Source organism: Phascolarctos cinereus, unplaced genomic scaffold, assembly GCF_003287225.1.
Source record: "Phascolarctos cinereus isolate Bilbo 61053 unplaced genomic scaffold, phaCin_HiC Scaffold_3;HRSCAF=262, whole genome shotgun sequence".
In the NCBI taxonomy this organism is placed as follows: Eukaryota; Metazoa; Chordata; class Mammalia; order Diprotodontia; family Phascolarctidae; genus Phascolarctos; species Phascolarctos cinereus.
Window position 1 is genome coordinate 77,850,383 of NW_027555736.1, and position 20,073 is coordinate 77,870,455.

Here is a 20,073-nt window from a genome sequence, read left to right on the forward strand (position 1 = left end):
TAACTGCACACAAATATGGGATAAAGGCCGTACTATCAAGAAGCTTAAGATCAAGTAAGGAGCACAAAACAGGATCAACTAACATGTCTTAAAGAATGCACAACATAAGATGGGTATATAATTCAGGCTTAAATTGTGAAATACAGATGGTAAGTGCTAACAAGGTCACAGAGATACGGCATCTAAATTGTGATGTGAAGTGTGGAGAGGATTTCAATCAGTGAAGTTGAAGAGACGAGAAGAATTATCCCAGGAACATGGAATTTCTGGGTAAAAAGGAACTGGGGAAAATTAAGTCATGATTTTGGCAAAAGTCAAAAGGAGTATTAGAATACAAGAGAAGGGAATAGTAGGCTGAAATCACAGAAGGCTTCCATTGTCAATGGAATAAATGGAATGGCAATGGAATAAATACAGCTTCTTCATACCACATGGGGAAACTCTAGAGCAATTGGAACTAAGGGTGGTCCTTCACATGTTTTAGGAAGGTAGAAAGCAGAGCTCATAGGAGCGGGGCAGATGGCCAGTCACACTGGCAATTGGGGTGGTGTCGATATCTTCTGGATCAATGGGAGATTTCAAGGTAAAATTCTGTAAAATGGAAGTAAAAAACAGAAATAATTCCATTCGAGCCAGGCTCTCACCAACACACATCCGCTTTCCTGAAAGAAATAAAAACAAGGATTAGATATTCACAGACTTCTAACTCATTAAGACCACTTCTTTGGACTTATAGGTGACTCACTAACACTCAGTGGCATTAGATTAAACATTCTATGCATTCCTTTCCTCTCTGGTCCTTGACTCCTTTGAAGAGCCTGTTCCCCCTCAACAGAGATTGAAGACCCCTCCCGTATGCTCTCTCTAAATCAATCCCCCTGAACCAGAGCAAGTCCTGGGATTTATATTCAGAGGAAAGGAATCATCACTTCAGTGAGAAAACAATCACTCATTTGTAATCTCAAGAACTAAGTTTATGGTTACCCAGAAAGACTGCAATGGGGAAAGGGGACAGAATAATGCTCAAAGTTCCCTTTTGGAACCTCCCATCACCATTCTGGACAGAAATACCTCTGGAGTCTACCCTACAATTTCATGGCCATCCAGCCACTTGTCTTAGCTACTCACTCCTAGCTCTAATCCAAGTATTAGAACCAACTGAGTAGGGAATAGACCACAATGTCGGGGGTAGTTAGCTGTCTGACAATATTCATGTCTGCCAGAACTAGACTTGGCTATCACCAAACATTACCTGAGGACTAATAGTTTCCCCCAAGAATTGAAGGGGAATGGACAAGACAGACTATCATCTATAATTTTGTACCAATACATCCCCATTAGAATGTACATAACTAGGAAAGGTGTTTTCACATGTCCCAGTCAAGAGTCACATTTCTACAAAATCATAAACTCTAAGATTACACCTTGGGTGACCTTAACCATAATGGCACCTGAGCAATGAGCCTTAAAGATTACCCAACCTCCTTTCTTCATTTGATAAAGTTCAAGATTATTCCATACTAACATAGAAGCCAGGAAGTCTTTATCTGACAAGTAGCTCCAGGTTGAGAGTGACTGGGAGGACAGTTTCCAATATGAGGGGGTGGGTTAAGGGACTTTAGTTGCAGGTCTGGATGCAGAACAGAGTGGCCACTATCTCAGTTCTACCTCTTTTTTGGGATAAGCTCAGACAACTACTCTGAAACCCAATTGATTTAGTTGATGAAGCTTGGCCTAAGAAGAATTAGAAGAATGATGTACCATAAGGGGCAGCTAGGTAGGGCAGTTGATAGCGTTCTGGCACAACCTGAGTTCAAATCTGACCTCAGACACTTGACACTTACTAGCTTTGTGACCCTGGCAAGTCACTTAACCCAATTACCTCACCAAAAAGAAAAAAAAAAAGAATATACTGTGTCTCCACCCTACTTTTTGGTTTTAGAACTTGGTAGGACCATAATGGTCACCTAATCCAACTCAATCTTTTGACATATAAGTAAACTGAAGTCCAGAGAAATGAATTAATTTGACCAAGGTCGCATAGGTAATAAGTAGCAAAACTGGATTGAAACACAGGTCCTCTAAGTTATCAATCCATCTTTGATACACATATTTAGATGGATGTCTCACCTGCTGAAAAAGGCATGAAATAGTTGCTCTTCTTAAAGTTGCCACTTTCATCCAGGAAGTGACCTGGGTCAAACTGGTCTGGATGGGGGAACTCTTCATCATCATACAGAACAGAAGATAATGCTGGTATTACGGTGGTACCCTGAAATGAGCAGACACAAACAAATAATTAGAAAATAAGAACCATAGACTGTTAGGTTCTTACAGTGGAGAGGAAACAGGGGAAGGTGAGAGGAAATGAGGGAATCTTATTTTCATAGGATTTGGTTTAAGGAGGGAATAACATACATACTCAATTGGGTATGAAAATCGGTCTCACCTTACAGGAAAATAGGGGAGGAAAGGGACAAGAGAGCAGGCGGATGACAGAGAGAAGGGCAGATTGGGAAAGGCGTAATCAGAAAGAAGTACTTCTGAGGAGGGACAGGGTCAAAAGAAAGAATAGAATAAATGGGGGGCAGGATAGGATTAAGGGAAATAGAGTTAGTTTTTCACAACTTGTCTACTATGGAAGTGTTTTGCATAACTGCACATGTATGGCCTGTATTAACTTGCTTGCCTTTCAATGAGGGTGAGGGTGGGAGGAAGGGAAAATTTGGAACCAAAGTTTAAAAAACATGTTTTAAAAAAAAGTTTTACATGCAACTGGGAAATAAGAAACACAGGAAATGAGGTAGAGAAATCTATCCTGACCTACAGGAAAATAGAAGGGAAAGGGGATAAGAGAAGGAGGGGGGAGAGAAAGAAGGACAGGCAGACTAGGGGAAGGGGTATTCAGAATGCATGCCATCTTGGGGTAGGGGGAGGGGTAAGATGGGGTGAAAATATGGAATTCAAAATCTTGTGGAAGCAAATGTTGAAAACTAAAAATAAATAAATTTATATAAAAAAACTTTTAAAAAAGAAAAAAATAAGAAAATAAGAACCATAGAATGTTATAACTGCAAGAGAATTCAGAACGACCATCTAGTCAAAACCCCTCATTTTGAAGTATGGAAAGAGCCAACATTTTTTTAAACACCTGTGCTAATACTAAATTAGAAACTCTGCAATACTATTGGGAGAGATGAAACTGAATTTTGACAACTGGAGTGGAAGAACAGGTACCAGCGATTAAGGGAAATAAGAAGGCAGATTCCAGCTTAAAAAAAGTTAATAAATTAACTTGTGACCATTATATTCATCAAAGAAGGAAAATACTGCCTGGGTAAATAATAAGCACACCAAGTTCAAGCAGATGCCAGATGATCTAAAGTGGTAGAAATGAATTCCGACCTGCAGCAGGATGTTGAAGAATAAAATAATGTCACACAGAAGAATGAGGCAAGAGTTGATAAAGAAATTGGAAGCTCTTCTTGAAGATGAAGAAATTGGATGCTCTAGATAAGAAGCCCTGGCTTATAGTCTAAAGAATGGTAAAGTAGGTTCACGGGTATTATTTGGTGAGATATCCTGGAAGAAAATAGTACTAGTTGGTGATTCCCTATAGAAGGACACTGAAACAGCAGTTTGCTGACAATGACAACAATAGGTCTGCAATACTGTCAGAGGATGTATCAAAGGCAAAATGGAGAAACCTCCAAGACTTGTGAAAGGGGATGACTACTAACCACCTCTGTTGATTCACAGGGGCAAGAACAATACTTCTATAAGGAACCTGGCACCATTTCCAAAGTTTTTGACATTCAAGAAAAAAAAAAAAAACCTAAAAAAGTTAAGAGTGCAGGCGGTGTATTCGTTATGGCTGGATTTGGAAGCAAATGATTCTGAATGGAAAGGCAGATTTCAGAAGTGGATATCTTGTAAGATCATGTTTCAGAATGGGATTTGGATTTCTGGACTATACATTCATTAAAATATAGGCATGATAAACCAGGATTGGAATGATGCGCCTAGCAAAGACTGGAAGGATTTTTATTTTGATTTCTTACAAATATAGTTGAAAGCTTTTTCAATGCTTAAAGTGTGGCTTAAAAAAAGGTAGATTGGATATTTTAAGACAAGGAAACAAATCTGATCTCAAAGTTATAAGTTTGACATAGTAGGATGAGATGCTTAACAAGACTGAAGTTCAGGAAAGAGTTTCTCTTGTTCAAAAGAAACAGAATAGGAAAGAGGTTGGGGTGGTATATGTTGAGAAGATATACTCCTGTGAGGCTATTTAGGAAGCAGAGGAAAGAAGAATGATGAGAAGCCTCTAGGTAAAGAGAAATGGAGGCAGAATCAAGAGTGACATTGTCTTGAGAGTATTCAACAGACCTCATGCACAGAGGAGAAATAGACAAGGAATAGAGAAGACAGATTATAAACCCTGGTGGTTAAACATGATGTAGCGGTGATAGAAAACTTCGATTATTCATTCAGATCCTTGAATTTCCTTTCTGTCAAAAACAGGGCAGTTCATAATTCCTTGACTTTTCTTAAGGACAATTCCAAAAAAGGAACCAAAAAAGGGAAATTCTTTTACTGATTGAATTCTAACCAGCTGAGAGGAACTTGAATAACAGATGTGAATAAAGATTTGTAGAATCCCTGTGGCACAACATTCTTCCTCTGAAGGGATCATGCTGTGTTGTAGGGTATGCTATCACACTTGGCACACTTTCTGTGCACACCTATAGAGGGTAATGATGGGAATTTTTGGGAAAGGGACCAGTCTATCTTAGAGTTTATAACAGAGTCAACTAAGTGGCCCAATGGATAAAGTCAAACAGGCCTGCTCCAAGCCCAAACACTCACTAGTTGTTTGACCCTGGCCAAGTTACTTACCCTCTCTCAGATTCCCTCATGCATAAAATGAGAATAATAACAGTGCTCAATGTCAGGGTTGCTATGAGGATAAAAAGAGATAACATTTCTAAAGCGATTCACAAACCTTAATGCTAGCTATATTATTATGACCAAGAAAGACAAGAGTGGTTTTCTAAAAACACAAAAGAAAACAATTCTGAAAATGTAAGATAAAGGAACATTCTCTAAAGATACCAATGTGGATAAGGTAGCCAGGTGGTGCTGTGCAGAGACTGCTAGACCTGAAGTCAAGAAAACCTTAGTACAAATTCAGACTCACACACTTAATATCTGCATGACCCTAGGAGAGCCAGGTGCTCTCTCTAAGATTCAGTTTCCTCATCTGTAAAATGGGCATGGTAATAACATCTACTCCCACAGAACTGTTGTAAAGAGTAAATAAGATCATCTATGCAAATCAAATCTCAAAGAACTTTATGAAAATAGCTATTGTTATTAGAGGGAACTGACCAACCAACTTAGATTTTTCAAAAACAAGGATGAGTAAAAGAAGCATGTCACGGTTCCATAAGGATGACAGAAGTGGTAAAGCCCAGAATGAACAGAGGCTGATGAGGCTAACAAAGGGCAACAAGAAGAAGTTTTCTATAACTATATTGTGGAAAAAAGGAGGATTAAAAAAAGAATAAACCCACAACCCAGAGGGTAATAAGATGGGGGACAACAAATGATAAAGAAGATACAGAACTTCTCAATTTTTCTTTTCCTTCATTTTTTTTCTGACCATGGAAATGATCCTTGAACTGAAAAGGACTGAATAAATAAATAAATATGGCTAATAGGGATTGAATACCAAAGAGAAGTAAAAAGAAAATGAGGGAGCACCTAAATACCTGTGCAAGAAAAATAGAGCGAAGAGAATCTAGATAAGGAAGGAAGGAGGAAATGACTCTAGATAAGGAAATAGTGGTCACAAAGATCTGGAGTGGAATCATCATGATTTCTTTTATTTCTTTTTGAGGATGTTAAGAAACTGGTAAATCAGGAGAATGTTGTAGATAGGGTTTCCTTAGATTTTAGCAAAGCATTTGGTAAAGATTTCGATGTTCTTCCTCTGAAAATCATAGAAATATACAGGTTAGACCTTTATACAATTAGATGGATATAAAACAGATTGACTGACCATACACAAAGGGTAATTATTGCAGGTTCAAAGGCAGCTTGGAAGTAGGCAGTGCTGTACTCTTGTACCTTCAGCTCACAAATGAAAACTGTGTTCCTTCTAGGAGTCATATTTTAGGAGGACATTGAAGAGCTGGAGGCTACTGAAGGGAGGGCAACCAGGATGGTAAGAATGACAAGTCCAAGCCATGTGAGGACAGCTTGAAGGATATGGGAATATTTAGACAAGAGAATAGAGGACATAAGAGAACAGGAGACATAACAGCTGCTTTCAAGTGTTTTATGAACTTTTACTAGAAAGAGAGAGTAACTTTGTTCTGTTTTGTTCCAGAGGACAAAACAAAGAGCAACAGATTAAAGTTATAAATTTGCAAACTTAGGCTTCACGTAAGAGAAAAAAAAAACCCTTGAATTACAGCCATCCAAGATTAGAATGGAATGCCACAATAAAAAGTGGTTCCACCCCACTGACAGACTGCATAAGCAAGGATTGAATGACCATGAGATGAGCATACTGTAGATGGAATTTCTTTTTCAGATTGAGGATGGACAATATGACACTGAAATCCTTTCCAATTCTAAAATTCTATGACCACTTCTCAGGAATGTGGGTTGGCCAGCAGTTCCTTCTAGCTGTAAGATTCTATAATTCAATAGAAGAGAATATAAACTCTCATGTTATACTGAGAAACACTTCTGACCTTGGGGATAAGATATTGTCTAAACTGAACATCTTCTGACACTGCATGGGGCACGTTGTTGGGAATGAGGTCAATGTATCGTTGTATCTCATGTATCACAGCATTGGTATAAGGCATCTTGTTTCTGTCCTCCATGCAGGGACTTCGATCTCGGCCAATCACACGATCAATTTCTTCATGAAGTTTTCCTGTCACAATATGAATGAAAATTGATCTTAGAAGTAGGAACAAAAACTACCTTCTCTCATATTTTCTCTGATTTTTCCCCAAGAGCCACATTGGTAAATAATGGACTTGAACCTCATATTCTGATAGATAGATATATAGATAGTTTTAGACAGAAAGATAGACAGATGGGTGAAAATTCCATTTTAGAGTAAGTCAGCTGAGAATCCCTTGAGACACCTATGACCCATGCCCTCAAGACAGCTTCAAGTTGTCCTTTAAAAAATGCAGGCCAAGCAGCACTTGGTTAAGGAAATGAGGAGGGGTCTCAGTCTGGACCTGTTCTACAACTCAATGTGACCAACCATAGGCCCAAGGTACTTCCCTCTGTGGCTGTACAGTGACAGGAATCCAGAGACACCAGCTCCTTCTATGGTCAGGTAGGTTCAAGAAGCTATCAGGAACCAGTGCCTCTCAATCATTCAGTTCCTCCCAGTTCTAGCACTGGGCTCCAGTCTCTATTCATTTCACTATCTATGTGGTTACCTCTAATAATAACTCATAATTATATACCACTTAACTAAGCAAGGTGGAAGTAATAGTGGAGAAGGAGGAATAAGTAAACTTGAACATGTAATGACTTAAATACATTAAAATGACAATAAAAAACTTTCCAAGGAAAGTCTCAAAAGGACCAGGAACCCCTCTCATGTGGATTACATTATATGTATTTTTATCCTTTATCCCACCTTCTATCTCAGGGTGTTTCAGGAGAAGCAGGAGTCCATATCTCAGGGTGGTGCTGGTGGTCTCTGTTCCTGCACTAAATAGATCACTTACAGTGCGGACCAAGTGTTCAATGGTAAATTCAGACTGTGGTTGTTGCTTTTCCTAGGAATAATTTGGTATGATTAATGGAAAAGTAAGAGAGGCAACAGGGCAAAATGGAAAGCATAATGGATTTGGAAGCACAGGACCTTGGTTTAAATCTCGGTTCTGATATGGTGTTTTTTAATTTGGGGGGGGAGGAAAACAGGGTTAAATGACTTGGCCAGGGTCACACAGCTAGTTAAGCGTCTGCAGCGAGATTTGAACTCAGATGCTTTTAACTTCAGGGCCAGTGCTCTATCCACTGTGCCAACCTAGTTGCCCCCAACACACCACCAGCTCTGATCTTGACCTTGGGCAAGTCATTTAACCATTTTATGTTTCAGTTTCCTTATCCTCAACTGAGGGAGTTGGATTCAATTACCTTCAAGATCCATTTCAGTTCTAAATCTATGACCCTATAAATAAATTAAATTCGAGCAACACAATCCAAAGTAGAACAAGAAGCTAGCAATTAACAAAGCATTTTGGCCCTTGCAGACCTCACATACGGGAGAGAGAGAGAGAAGAAAAAGGTGAGGGATGGGGGGATATATACAGACAGACACACAGACAGACAGACAGACAGAAAGAGACTAGACCTGCAATTTCATTGGCACAGGTAACTTCCAGGTAAAAAAAAAAATCTGTCTGCCAATGCAACTCTGCACTTTCTCTGAAAAACTTAAAGTTTCTAGAGAGTTGCCTAGCCCTAGGGCACTACAGTGTTAAGTGATTTCCCAGGATCACATAGACATTTTGTGTCACAGAGGGGACTTAAACTTAGTTTTGCCTGGCTCTGAGGGCAGCTCTTTATCTGCTACATCAGGGGGGTCAAACTCTCAGCTCTCAGGCCTCAAGCCACCAACAAAACTGTGTGTGGCTAAAATCACATTAAAATGTAATTGGGAAATGTTTAGTAAAATAAATAAGATATAACACAATATACATAATGTTAATTTCTGCATTTTCTAAGTTAATATGAGGCCTACCAGGATCCAATTCTATTCATGTTTGACACAACTATACTGTATGATACTAACTTGCAAGACATCTGTACCTACATATTATATATCAATCATATCTGTGGGTATACACAAGCAGCTAGGTGGTGCATTGGGTTGAGTTTAAATCTGGCTAACTGCCTGTGTGATCCTGGACAAGTCACTTAACCTTGGTTACCTCAGTTTCCATATCTATAAAATGAGCTAGAAATGGAAAATCACTCCAGTATCTTTGCCAAAAAAACCCACAATGGAGTCATGAAGCGTTGGACTCAACTGAAATGACTAAGCAACAAATGCCCAAGCACCGCACACATGTAAGCTATTGCATTTTCTTCCGGATTAAGTTCTGTTGTTCTATGAGTTCAATGACATGAACAGGATTTATTAGTTTAGCAAATAAGGAAGGAAAAAAATTATCAACTTCCATATATATAACAATTAATGCAAAAAGAATCCATGTATATTTTCCCATTTTATCCTCATCAAAATACTGTGATACAGTTAGTGCTTTATTATTGTCATTTTACTAATGAGGAAATTGAGGTGGTAAATGCTTTGCCCTTGACAATGAGATGTTGATATTGAGGAAAAGTCACAACTGAGACCAGAAATTGAATATATAACAAATATCCAATGGACTAAAGATAAGAAAGGTAAAAACACAGGAAAAGCAGGCAGGTACTAGGGGGCATAATTCAAGTTCAAGTCAGCTAAGGTCTATGCCACTGTGGATGGGGGTGGAGGGGAAAGGATATGGAATTCCGAAGATTCTCACACATGAAAAACAAGAGACTACTGTACATATTAGTTCTAAAAATCTCTTGCTCTGGTCTACATATTTGCCCTCTCCCACATTCCCTCATCTACCAATGGGGTAGGAATCTGTGGGAGAATATACCCTTATGTGCATAGGTTGATGAAGGAAGGATTTTCCTGGTCAGTTATGTTGACACATTGCTAAATTAAATTTTTGAATTAATGTGTTTTCTGGTTCATCTGGTAAGAAAACCATAATTGATGACCTCAGAGCACACTTCATTGCTGTAAGTAGGTCATTGATCCATTTCAGCATTCCATCAGCATATCTTTTACCTTCTCCCATGTTTCTCTGGTACTTTCAGGGTTTCATTTACTCCATATGAATTACATTAGCATATTGCTTTATTCTACTTTTGCTTCTAATTCGGTGGATTTTTTTTCTTTATGCAACTTTTCAATGATTTTTCTTTCTTTTTGTTTTGCTCTTTGTTGTTTGTGGAATGAGTAGCCTCTAACTCCACTATTGATTGTAAAACCCACCAACCTCCCCCCAAGTACTTACCACAGCAGCCCCTCCATTCCAATTAGGCTGCTCAGATTAAAGTTCCCTATTCCCCACTGTCTTTGTAGACTCCTGAAATGTCCTGCCCAGTCCTCAGTGTCTAGCTCTGGGACCTCCTTCAAGACCCAGACTAAAACCTAACTCTTCCAGAAGGAAGTCTTATGTTAACCCACACCAAATATTATATTTCTTGCTAATTCCAAATTCCTTCATCACTTTAATCCTCAATTTTTAATCTATTTTGGCTTTCCTTACACATTCCCGATAATTATTCTTGTCCCTGCATGGGCTTTCTCCTGTCTGTTGGGTTAGAAATTCCATCAGGGCTAGGACCCTGTCTTCTCATTCTTCTCATATAGTGCTCTGGCCATATTATGATTAAAATATGATTATTTACTGCTCTGTGTTTGTGAATGTGAATGTCAGCCTCTAAGACACAAGCCATTTCACCTACAAGAAGTGAGATTAAGACCCACTGCTCACACTCTACCTGCTCCATTTTCATCAGGAAACAATCAATAAAGTCCCGAGGATTGCTGGGATCCAGTGTTCTTTGGTGTTCCTTCACTTCTTCCAAAATAAATTCAAGTATTGATTGCATATTTTTAACTGCTTTGTGATGAGATCCAGGGAGATAACGTACTAGGGATGGAAAAGAATTGTAGACCTAAAAAGAAGAATTGTATATCATACGTTACTAGAAAAAGAAAATAATTTTCTACTCTAGCACTTGGATCATGTTGAGAATAGGGCTGAGTAAGGGTGGGACAAGTGCCCTTTGGAAAATAGTGACTTTTCTCATCATTTCCTATGCAAATGCCCTAAAAATTAGCATTCTGTTCCTTGGTTGCCTGAAACTGCCTTGGCTTTCACTCTCAATTCTTACTTCCAACAGAAAAGTTCTCATCCTTTCTCATTTTGAGGTCTTCTAAGAGCTCAGCCCACCACCTTCCATTGGGACAGCTAACTCATCTGCTAACCTGATCCAAATTCGGGGGCACAAGGGAAAAGTCAGCTTGTCTCTAGTAACATGAACTTTAACATTCAGTCCTTGTGACCAGTGGGTGAACTACTCCAGGGAGGGGCCTTATAATGTCCCTCAAATCAGAGCACATAGGGTGACCTCTTCTGTCGGTAGTCTTTGTCAATGAAGAAGAAAATGGGAACCCATTCCAACATGGCACTATTGTACCTCCCAATGAAATGAAAGATGAACTCTAGTCTAGCTGATTGTAGTAGTTTCTTTGAAGTAATTAAAAAATATATTCTGAGCTCCAAACAGAAAGAACACTGGTCTCACCCTCATCCATGGAGAACTTAGGATCTTGATGTTTTCATTCAAAAGCTTCATTAAATATAGAAATTTCTGGTCTTTATATTCAAAACATTTCTGGAAAATGATAGAGCAGATTACATTGCAAGGAGCACACCCAAGGATGAATGTGGGGTCACATGGTAATCCTAAAGAAAGAGAGAAAGTAAGACTTTAATACTGGCACTGTGATGGAAAGGAAGATTTGCCTGCCTTTAGGTAGGAAATCACTGTCCTTTCCCCTCTAGTTCACATTCTAGCTTGGCACAGCAAGGTTAAAAATAAACCACCCTTTATGAAGCATCTGATTTCATGCACATGAGAATCCTAAGTGCAAATAGGATAATTCCCATCTTATAGGTGAGGTTGCTGAGGCTCAAGAAAATCAGGTCATTTATGTGACACAACTTGGAAGGATCAAAATGTGGAATGCAACCCAAATTCTCTCCTGTCCCCAAGTACACTGTTCTTCTTACCATACAGCATCCCTTCCCATTTCTAAATCCCTATTCTTCATCTCACCATAACCAACTTTTACCTTCAGACTTCTTCATGTGTATTTTTAAATTATATTTCATTTTATTTCAATCACTTATCCCAGAACGAGGGTTGCAGGCACTGGTCTGGAAGCCTTGCTATTCCAAATGCTCTTAGGTTCAGGGTTCTGGGTTGTCAAAGGATTGATAATATCAAGGTGGTGATTCTAGGTTTCTTTGACTGGCCTCTCGTCTCTCCCTTAGTGCCTCACTGTTTTAGCAAGGCTGGCCCATCTGCCTTATGAATAGCAATTGGCTGGCAGCTGGTGGCAATGGACAGTCCCTTTTCCACAGGAGTTGCTTCCTCAGATGAGAGCTATCAGGGCTGCGCCAGGACCAGTGGTCTAGAGCTTGCTGCCACCCCTGTGGCCCTCATGCATATGTACCTATTGGTGGCAGCTGGTTATCAGTTGTTGCTAGGGGTAAAGAGGCAGATGGGCCCCTTCTCCACGAGGTAGCTCCTGTGGACACTGGTTTTGCTGTTTCCCAGTCTCTTGGGTTTGGAGGTCCTGAGCTGCCTCCATCAGGGTCAGAGGGGAGATTGTGGTTGAGGTGGTGGCTATACTAAAGAGGCCCAAGGACAGAGTCTTGGAGATATTCACACTCAGGGGACTGAAGGTGGATAGTGATCCAGCAAAAGAATATTGAGAAGCAAAAATCAGGCCCAAAGAAGAACCAGTGGAGAACAGCATGACAGAGGTGAGGGAGAAGAGAGTATCAGTCAGCCAATCCGCCAGCAGTCACTTAGCTCTTACTAGGCTCTGTGCTAAGCACCAGGGGTACACAGACAATAGTAAGACAGCCCTGCCCTCAGAGGGCTTACATTATACTGAGGGAGGCAACATCTACACAAAAGAGTGGCAAAAGTCCCGGATTCCTCAGTAGTGGGGAAGTGCTGTTCTAGTTTATTCCTGTATTATTGCTGGTGAAATTTTCTGGAGTAGGAGAGCACATACAGCTAATTTCGAGCAACGACTGACAGCACCCTACTACTGCCCAATTCCTACCACCCAACACACACACACACACACACACACACACACACACACACACACACAGAGAGTACACAGAGGTTTTGCCTTTTATTTTAAAAAGTAGTTATTCCATAGAATTTATGGCATCAGCATTCTCTAGTGTCTTGTGGCCCCCTAAGTTTCAGATTTCATAGAAGGATGACAACCCTTCTGTGAGATAGTTTAGACGTTGGGGGGAGGGGGGAAGAGGGGAAGCATGAAGGGAAACAAGCGTCCAAGAAATGCTGCTGAGTCAGCTCACTGACTTCCTAGCAATGTTCTCAGCCCTGCTTCTACTCCTTAGCTTAGTCAGAAAAACTCTGCACTCCCCAGAATGATCCTAAAGCAATGCCTTCTGCCCCTGGAGTCATTGACTAAAGGTAATGGAACTAGTGCTGCTAGGTTCTTGTGAGCTCTATTCCATCTGAAAAGGAATACATACAAGTAAGGTATTCCCTTAAATGTTCCTCACCATGCTGCCTCCTCACAAGATTAGCATGAACTCATTAGCAGAGCTGCACTGCCTCTCATCTCTTCTCTCAGCTATCTTGACCCTTCAGGGCTTCTAGGAATGACCACATAGCCATGGGCATATCCCCAGGATGGGCCAAAAAGTGTAAACATAGTGGTTTCAGACTACAGTAAATTCCTTGGACCAACCTCAGTCTTCACGAGTTATAAGGGATAGGACAGATTTTTGTAAGGTCAGTGGTAACAAAGTAAAAAACACCAACCTTTTGTTTTTTTTAACTCCTCCATAAGATTCTTTGCCACTTCTTGGACTCGCTCTTCGATGCTCCTCTTCCCCATCCCGAAATTCCTCAGGGTCATGAGGGAGAAGCGGCGCATTTGCTTCCATGTCTCTCCATTGCTTGCGATGATGCCTAGAAAGGGGAGCAGGAAGAAGAGAGACCTTAGACTCTAAAGATCCTCAAAGTCCATGGCAAAAAGTCCTTGGCCCTTCCCCCACACCCATTGTTCTAGGGGAATAGCAGGTTATGGGGTGTCATTTTACTTTCTCCTATGTTTCTACTGTTTCCTGTCTCATTCTCTCTTCATCACAGTCACAAACACATCAGCGGCCCTACACCTACATCCTTCTCCTGGTAATGAAGTGGCCACAAAGAGGGAGGCCAGGATAAAGACATAATTTGACAAACTGAATGGTTGTAGGGCAAGTTAGTTGATATCCCTCCATCTTTTTACACACGGAACCTAAAAGATGATGATGTCCTGAAGTCCTAGTCTTCCCACTTCACACAGGTACCAAAGAGTGAGTGAGAGTCTCTATGTGTTGTCCTTTTGTGGGTTACTAGGTGGTGCAGTGGAAAGAATACCAGACATGGAGTCAGGAAAACTCATCTTCATGAGCTCAAATCCAGCCTCAGACACTTACTGTTTATATGATACTGGGCAAATCACTTAACCCTGTTTGTCTCAATTCCTCATCTGTAAAATGGCCTGGAGAAGAAAGTTCAAAACCAACTCCAGTATCATTGTCAAGAAAACCCCACACTGGGTCATGTAGAGTTGACACAACTGAAATGATGGAACAATAAGAGGTACACTTAATAAGAATATAAAGTTATGAAAGCTCAGTAGAAATCCCAAATTGTGTGGCTTTCCTTAGCTTCCTTTCTTTCCCCTAAGTATGAAACAATCCTACGCAGGATTGTTGTTTATGGGGAAGCGATTGCTGAGTCAAAACAAAACATAGCAATTATACAAAGAGTTGTAGTTAATTTGAGCAATGGAAAGGGTGATCACATGCCTTTATGGTACACACATTGATGTACACATACCAAAGTTTAACATGGCATATCCTTCTTTCTCTGAATATACCATACCTTCCTACCTTCAGATATCAACCTCTGATCTCAGACATGGAGGAAGACTTCCCCTAACTAAACTTATATTGAGAACTATCCTTTTGACTGTAATCTTATTTCCATGGGACCTTTATAAAGATAAAATTCATTACCCTCTGCTTCAAGATCCTTCATAAGGGAATATTTGGCCTGCAGTCAAAAGACCTGACTTCAAATCTAGCCTTAGATACTTACTAGCTAAACTAATCACTAAACATCTTTTTGCTTCACTTTCATCATTTGTAAAATGAAGAGTAATAATAGCACCCCCTACTGCAATGGTTGCAAAGAGCAAACAAAATAATACTTATAAAGCACTTAACACAATGCCTGGCACATAGTAGGTACTCTATTTGTTAGCTCTTGTTGTAGTTGTTGTTGTTAATTCATTCATTGATTTCCCAGTTTGATTTACTCATATGTTCCTACTACAAGTATTCTACATAGCAGATAATGTGTTTGCCTTCTAGTCAGATTATCAGGAGTCATAATGAAAAAGGTTCTCAGAGACTTCTCTGTCTGTGTCTCTCTCTGTTGGTCTCTGTCTATCTTTCTGTCTTTTTATTTTTCACTTCATCTCTTTCTTCCTACTTTAACTGGAGATAACATACAACATGAAGCAGTGCAGCTGCTGCTGCTATGGACAAAAATATTGGCTTCAATATGTCTCACTACATCCTCCCCAACATGCCACAGCTTTGGGCCTTTGGTATAAAGGTGGGTCTATTTCCACTAATTTCTAGGAGTAGTATTCTTTTTTCTATTCTTGTCTTTCTCTTCTTCCTCTATACCAAAGCAGAAACTTACCTACTGCATTGGTAACCAATTTGAGAAGTGGAATAGGTCCTCTATCAGCAAACTTGTCACCATGATCAATCAGAGCTTCTTTCACTGCCTTGTACCCATATAACACGACAACACGCTCAACACCAAGTTGCAGAGTGAATACTGGGCCATATTGTTTTTCTAGCTGTGAAAAGAGATGTGGGCAGTAATGAGAGGGTCATCACTGAATCGGGTGATAAACTGCTGGCATTACTGTTGTTGACCTTATTGGAGAAGTTCTCAATCCACTATCAGCTCCTTCAAAATATTTCTGACATTTATTACAGAGAGGATAATACAAACCATGAACCCAAACTGAGCCATAGATGGCTCGAAAGGCAAAAGTTCATTCTGTGTCTTGGGCTAGAAGCCAGAAGACTGGTTAATGAAGCACAGTTTATGACCTCAGTGCAACATCCCCAAACTTTTGGAGAGGTTGAACTTACATTTCATAGCTAGATGCCATAGTGGATACAGCACTGGACTTGGAATCAAGAAGGCTCTATGCAAAGTCCAGTTTCAGATACCTAATAGCTATGCGACTCCAGGCAAAAGTCACTTAAACTCTGTCTGCCTCAGTTTCCTCATCTGTAAAATTAGGATAATAATGACACCTAATTCTATGGGTTCTTTTGAGAATAATAAAATAATATTTATAAAACATTTGGCAAGCCTGAAATCACTATATAGATGCTATTATTTTATTATTATTATTATTATTGTTGTTCATCTAAAGCTTTGAGAATAACAGATTTGGAAATGGGTACAATGCTGTCAGTGAAATCCTGGAGCAGAAAAGGGTGCACATTCCAAAAAAAATCCGACAAACCAGTATCACTGGATCATAGGCATACATCCAGAATAGACTTTGGAGATCATTTAAACCCTTTTTTTTGGTCATGAACTCTTGTAATAGGCTAGTAAAGCCTATGTACCCCTCTGAATGATATTTTTAGATTGAAATACATAGGATTACAAAGGAAATCACTCATATTAGAATAAAATAAAGATGTAATTTTTCCCATCCTAACTCACAGAACCTTTGAAATATATCTACACACCCAATGGGATTTCATGATCCCAACATTAAGAACTTTTCTAAAGCAATCATAATTTCATATATGAGGACACTGAAGCCCCAAAGATCAGGATAGATCTGGGAAGAATTTGGTAAAAAAAAAAAATTATTGGTTTATCAATCTACCAGGTAAAAATGAGAACACAATTTTTTTTCACATATTAATCTCAATCTTTTCTCACAACCCTGTGAGGCAGATAGGAGATATATATATATATATAGACATATATATAGATATAGATATATATAGATATATCTATATCTATATATATCTATATCTATATATATATCTATATATATATATATATATATTTTTTATAAAGCCCTCATACAGACACAGGAAACTAAGATCCAGAGGGGTTATCATGACTTTTCCGAGGCACAAAGCTAGTAATTGTCAGAATCTGGACTTGAAGGTCAAAGTCAATGCCTTTTCTACCACCCCATGTTAACTTTCGAAGGCTTTAAGATCTACAGTCCTTAGTTCAGAACCTACTGGTTCTTCTTGAGGCCAGGGTTATTTTTAATCAGGCACACTTAGGATTATATGCAAGAACTGGGACAGCACACAGAGACTGCTTAAGGGCTCCTTGGAAGGAATGTGCAAGGAAAACATTCTCCCCTCTGATCCAACAAATGCTGGAGGTTCTCACCTGTTTACAGAACCTACTTGTCCCTCAGGCAACAGAAATAATCAGGCACATTAAATACCACATTCCTATGTTAAGCAATGAGCAATTTAAGTGGGACTGATGGCATTTTCTCCCACATCTTCAAAGTGCCAATGTGACCAGTGACAGCAGAGGATGGCAGTTGTTGTAGAATGGATTTCATCCGTTCCTACAGGAACTTAGTAGCACCCAGCTAGTGCTCAAGCATTGGGCCCTGATGGCCACTACAGTGAATCAAAATATAGTCTAGAAAACCTATGAGGTATCTACCTCCCTACTCTAACATGCTCTACTTTTTAGAACAAGCTGCTTGAAGACAGTCCCCCCAAAACAAACTGACTGCAGCTAGAGTCAGCAATGAAACCAACAGAAGACAGAGATACTTACTTACCTTGCGAAGAGATTGGGGGATATTCTTAAGGTCCACCTGGAGTATATTGCCAACAATGGGAAGAGGAACAGGACCAGGTGGAAGTTTTCCTCTTCCAAAGCCCTTTCTCCATGGTAAAATGAGAAGCAGACATGACATACAGAGCAGTAAGCCAAGAGCAATGGCCACAGATGGATCCATTGACACTCTTCCTTACTGCTAATGCAATAGAAGGCTTAGAATCCAAAGCTGGGAAGGACTGCAAACACAATGCCAATCAGCTTATAATTGCTTGGCATCCTGCTTAAGCTTCTGATGGACTTTGGCATGCCAATAACATTAACAGAACCCTCCTCTTGTTCTATAGTAGTGTATTTTAAAGCAACAGGAGCCATTAAATTTGTTGCTTGAAGTTTTACTGATTCATTTTGCTCCTTATGTGCCACAGTTTTTTTCCCAATATGGCCCTGCCTCCCCTTACAATCAATACTTTTAAAAAACATTAACAAAACTAATGATACTAGGACTTTCACAGTATATGTCACATACCATAGTACATTACCACTCTGCTGAAAAAGTGTTTCTTAATCTGGTCTAAGATTGAGGCCACTTTTATAACATTAAAAATCTCATTGACCTATTGTTGTTTGTCCTTCATTTTTGAAGAGGACGATAACTTCAGGGAGGGGATGCAATGAACTTTCCTTTAAATATCTGTCTAAATCCATCAGCAAACATTATCTGTGATGGGTATAAATCAGAAACTTTTTCAGTAAGATCACTGGCAAAGCAAGGATGTTACTGTTATTCAATCTTATACTAGAAAAGCTAGTTATAGCAATAAGAAAAGGAAAAGAAATTGAAGGAATTAGAATAGATAATGTGGAAACAAAACTATCAGTCTTGGCAGGTAATATGATTATACACTTAGAGAATTCTAGAAAATCAACTAAAAATTAATCAAAATAATAACTTCAACAAAGTTGCCAGATATAAAATCATCAGCATTTATGTATATTACCAACAAGGTCCATCAAGAAGAGATAGAAAGAGAAGTTGCACTTAAAATTACTGCTTATAGTAGCAAATACTTGGGATTCTGCCTGCCAACACAAATCCAGGAACTATATGAACACTTTTCACACAAATAAAGTCAGATCTAAATAACAGCAGAAATACAAATTGCTTACAAGTAGGCCGAGCTAATATACTGAAACTGAAATTTTTACCTAAACTAATTTACTTATATAGTGCCACACCACCAAACTACCAAAAAGTGTTTTATAGAGGTAGAAAATATAATAACAAAATTCATTTTGTAGAACAAAAGATCAAGAATTTCAAGAGAATCAATGAAAAAAATGTGAAAGAGGGTTGCCTAGCAATGCTAGATCTCAACTGTATTACAAAGTGATGATCATCAGAATAATCTGGTATTGACTAAGAAATAGAGTGGTGGATCAGTGGAATAAGTTAAGTACATAAAACATAGAAATAAATGACCATAATAATCTAGTGTTAAACCAACCCCAAGATCCAAGCCTTTGAGACAAGAACTCACAATTTCACAAAAATTGCTGAGAAAACTTGAAAGCAGTTTGGGAGAACATAGGTATAGAACAACATCTCATACTATATACCAAGATAAAGTCAAAATGGCTACATGATTTAGATGTAAAGGGTGATCTCATAAGCAAATTAAGAGAGTATGGAATACTTTACCTGTTAGATTTATCGTTAAGGGAAGAATTTATGATCATATAAGAGTTAAAGAGCATTATGTGATGTAAAGTGGGCAATTTTATTGCATTATATTAAAAAGGTTTTGTGCACACACACATATACACACACACACACACAAAGAAGAATGCAACCAAGCTTAGAAGGAAAGCAGGAAACTGGGGGGGGGAGGGGGCAGGAATTAACAAATTTCTCTGATAAAGGCCTCATTTCTCAAATATATGAAGAACTGTGTGAAATATATAAGAATATGAGTCATTCCCCAATTGATAAATGGTTGAAGGATATAAACAGGCAGATTCCAGATGAAGAACTCAAAGCTATCTATATACATATAGAAAACATTCTGAATTACTATTGATTAGAGAAATACAAATTAAAACAACTCTGAGGTACCACCTTATATCTATCAGATTGACTATTATGACAGAAAAGGAAAATGGCAAAAGTCGGAGGGAATGTGGGAAAATTGGAATACTACTACATGGTTGGTAACAGTGAACTGTTGTGAACTGATCCAATCATTCTGGAGAGCA

The 20,073-nt window shown here is 39.0% G+C and overlaps 1 protein-coding gene across 2 annotated transcripts; it reads right to left on the bottom strand.

Moving 5' to 3' along the window:
* Positions 1-88: 88 nt before the first annotated feature.
* On the bottom strand, positions 89-18,113 carry LOC110192769 (cytochrome P450 2C19-like). 2 transcript variants are annotated; one of them, XM_020964151.2, is made up of 9 exons: positions 17,819-18,113; positions 15,661-15,823; positions 13,720-13,869; positions 11,425-11,585; positions 10,615-10,791; positions 7,679-7,820; positions 6,765-6,952; positions 2,131-2,272; positions 89-662 (listed from the first exon to the last, which is right to left on the bottom strand). In XM_020964151.2, exons 1-9 carry the CDS (start codon positions 17,996-17,998, stop codon positions 481-483), a joined length of 1,485 nt encoding a protein of 494 aa, XP_020819810.1. In that variant the 5' UTR covers positions 17,999-18,113; the 3' UTR covers positions 89-480. The 2 variants fall into 2 exon arrangements, with proteins under 2 accessions (XP_020819810.1, XP_020819811.1); XM_020964152.2 differs by lacking the exon at positions 10,615-10,791.
* Between the last annotated feature and the right edge of the window lie 1,960 nt (positions 18,114-20,073).

Bases quoted from the DNA above. Each gene is read 5' to 3' on its own strand.
- LOC110192769 (XM_020964151.2), bottom strand. From the start codon at position 17,998: ATGGATCCATCTGTGGCCATTGCTCTTGGCTTACTGCTCTGTATGTCA. The intron at 15,824-17,818 runs GTAAGTAAGTAT...CTCTTTTCACAG, and splicing joins TCCCCCAATCTCTTCGCAAG to CTAGAAAAACAATATGGCCC. The intron at 7,821-10,614 runs GTAGAGTGTGAG...AATTATTCCTAG, and splicing joins TCCTGATGAAAATGGAGCAG to GAAAAGCAACAACCACAGTC.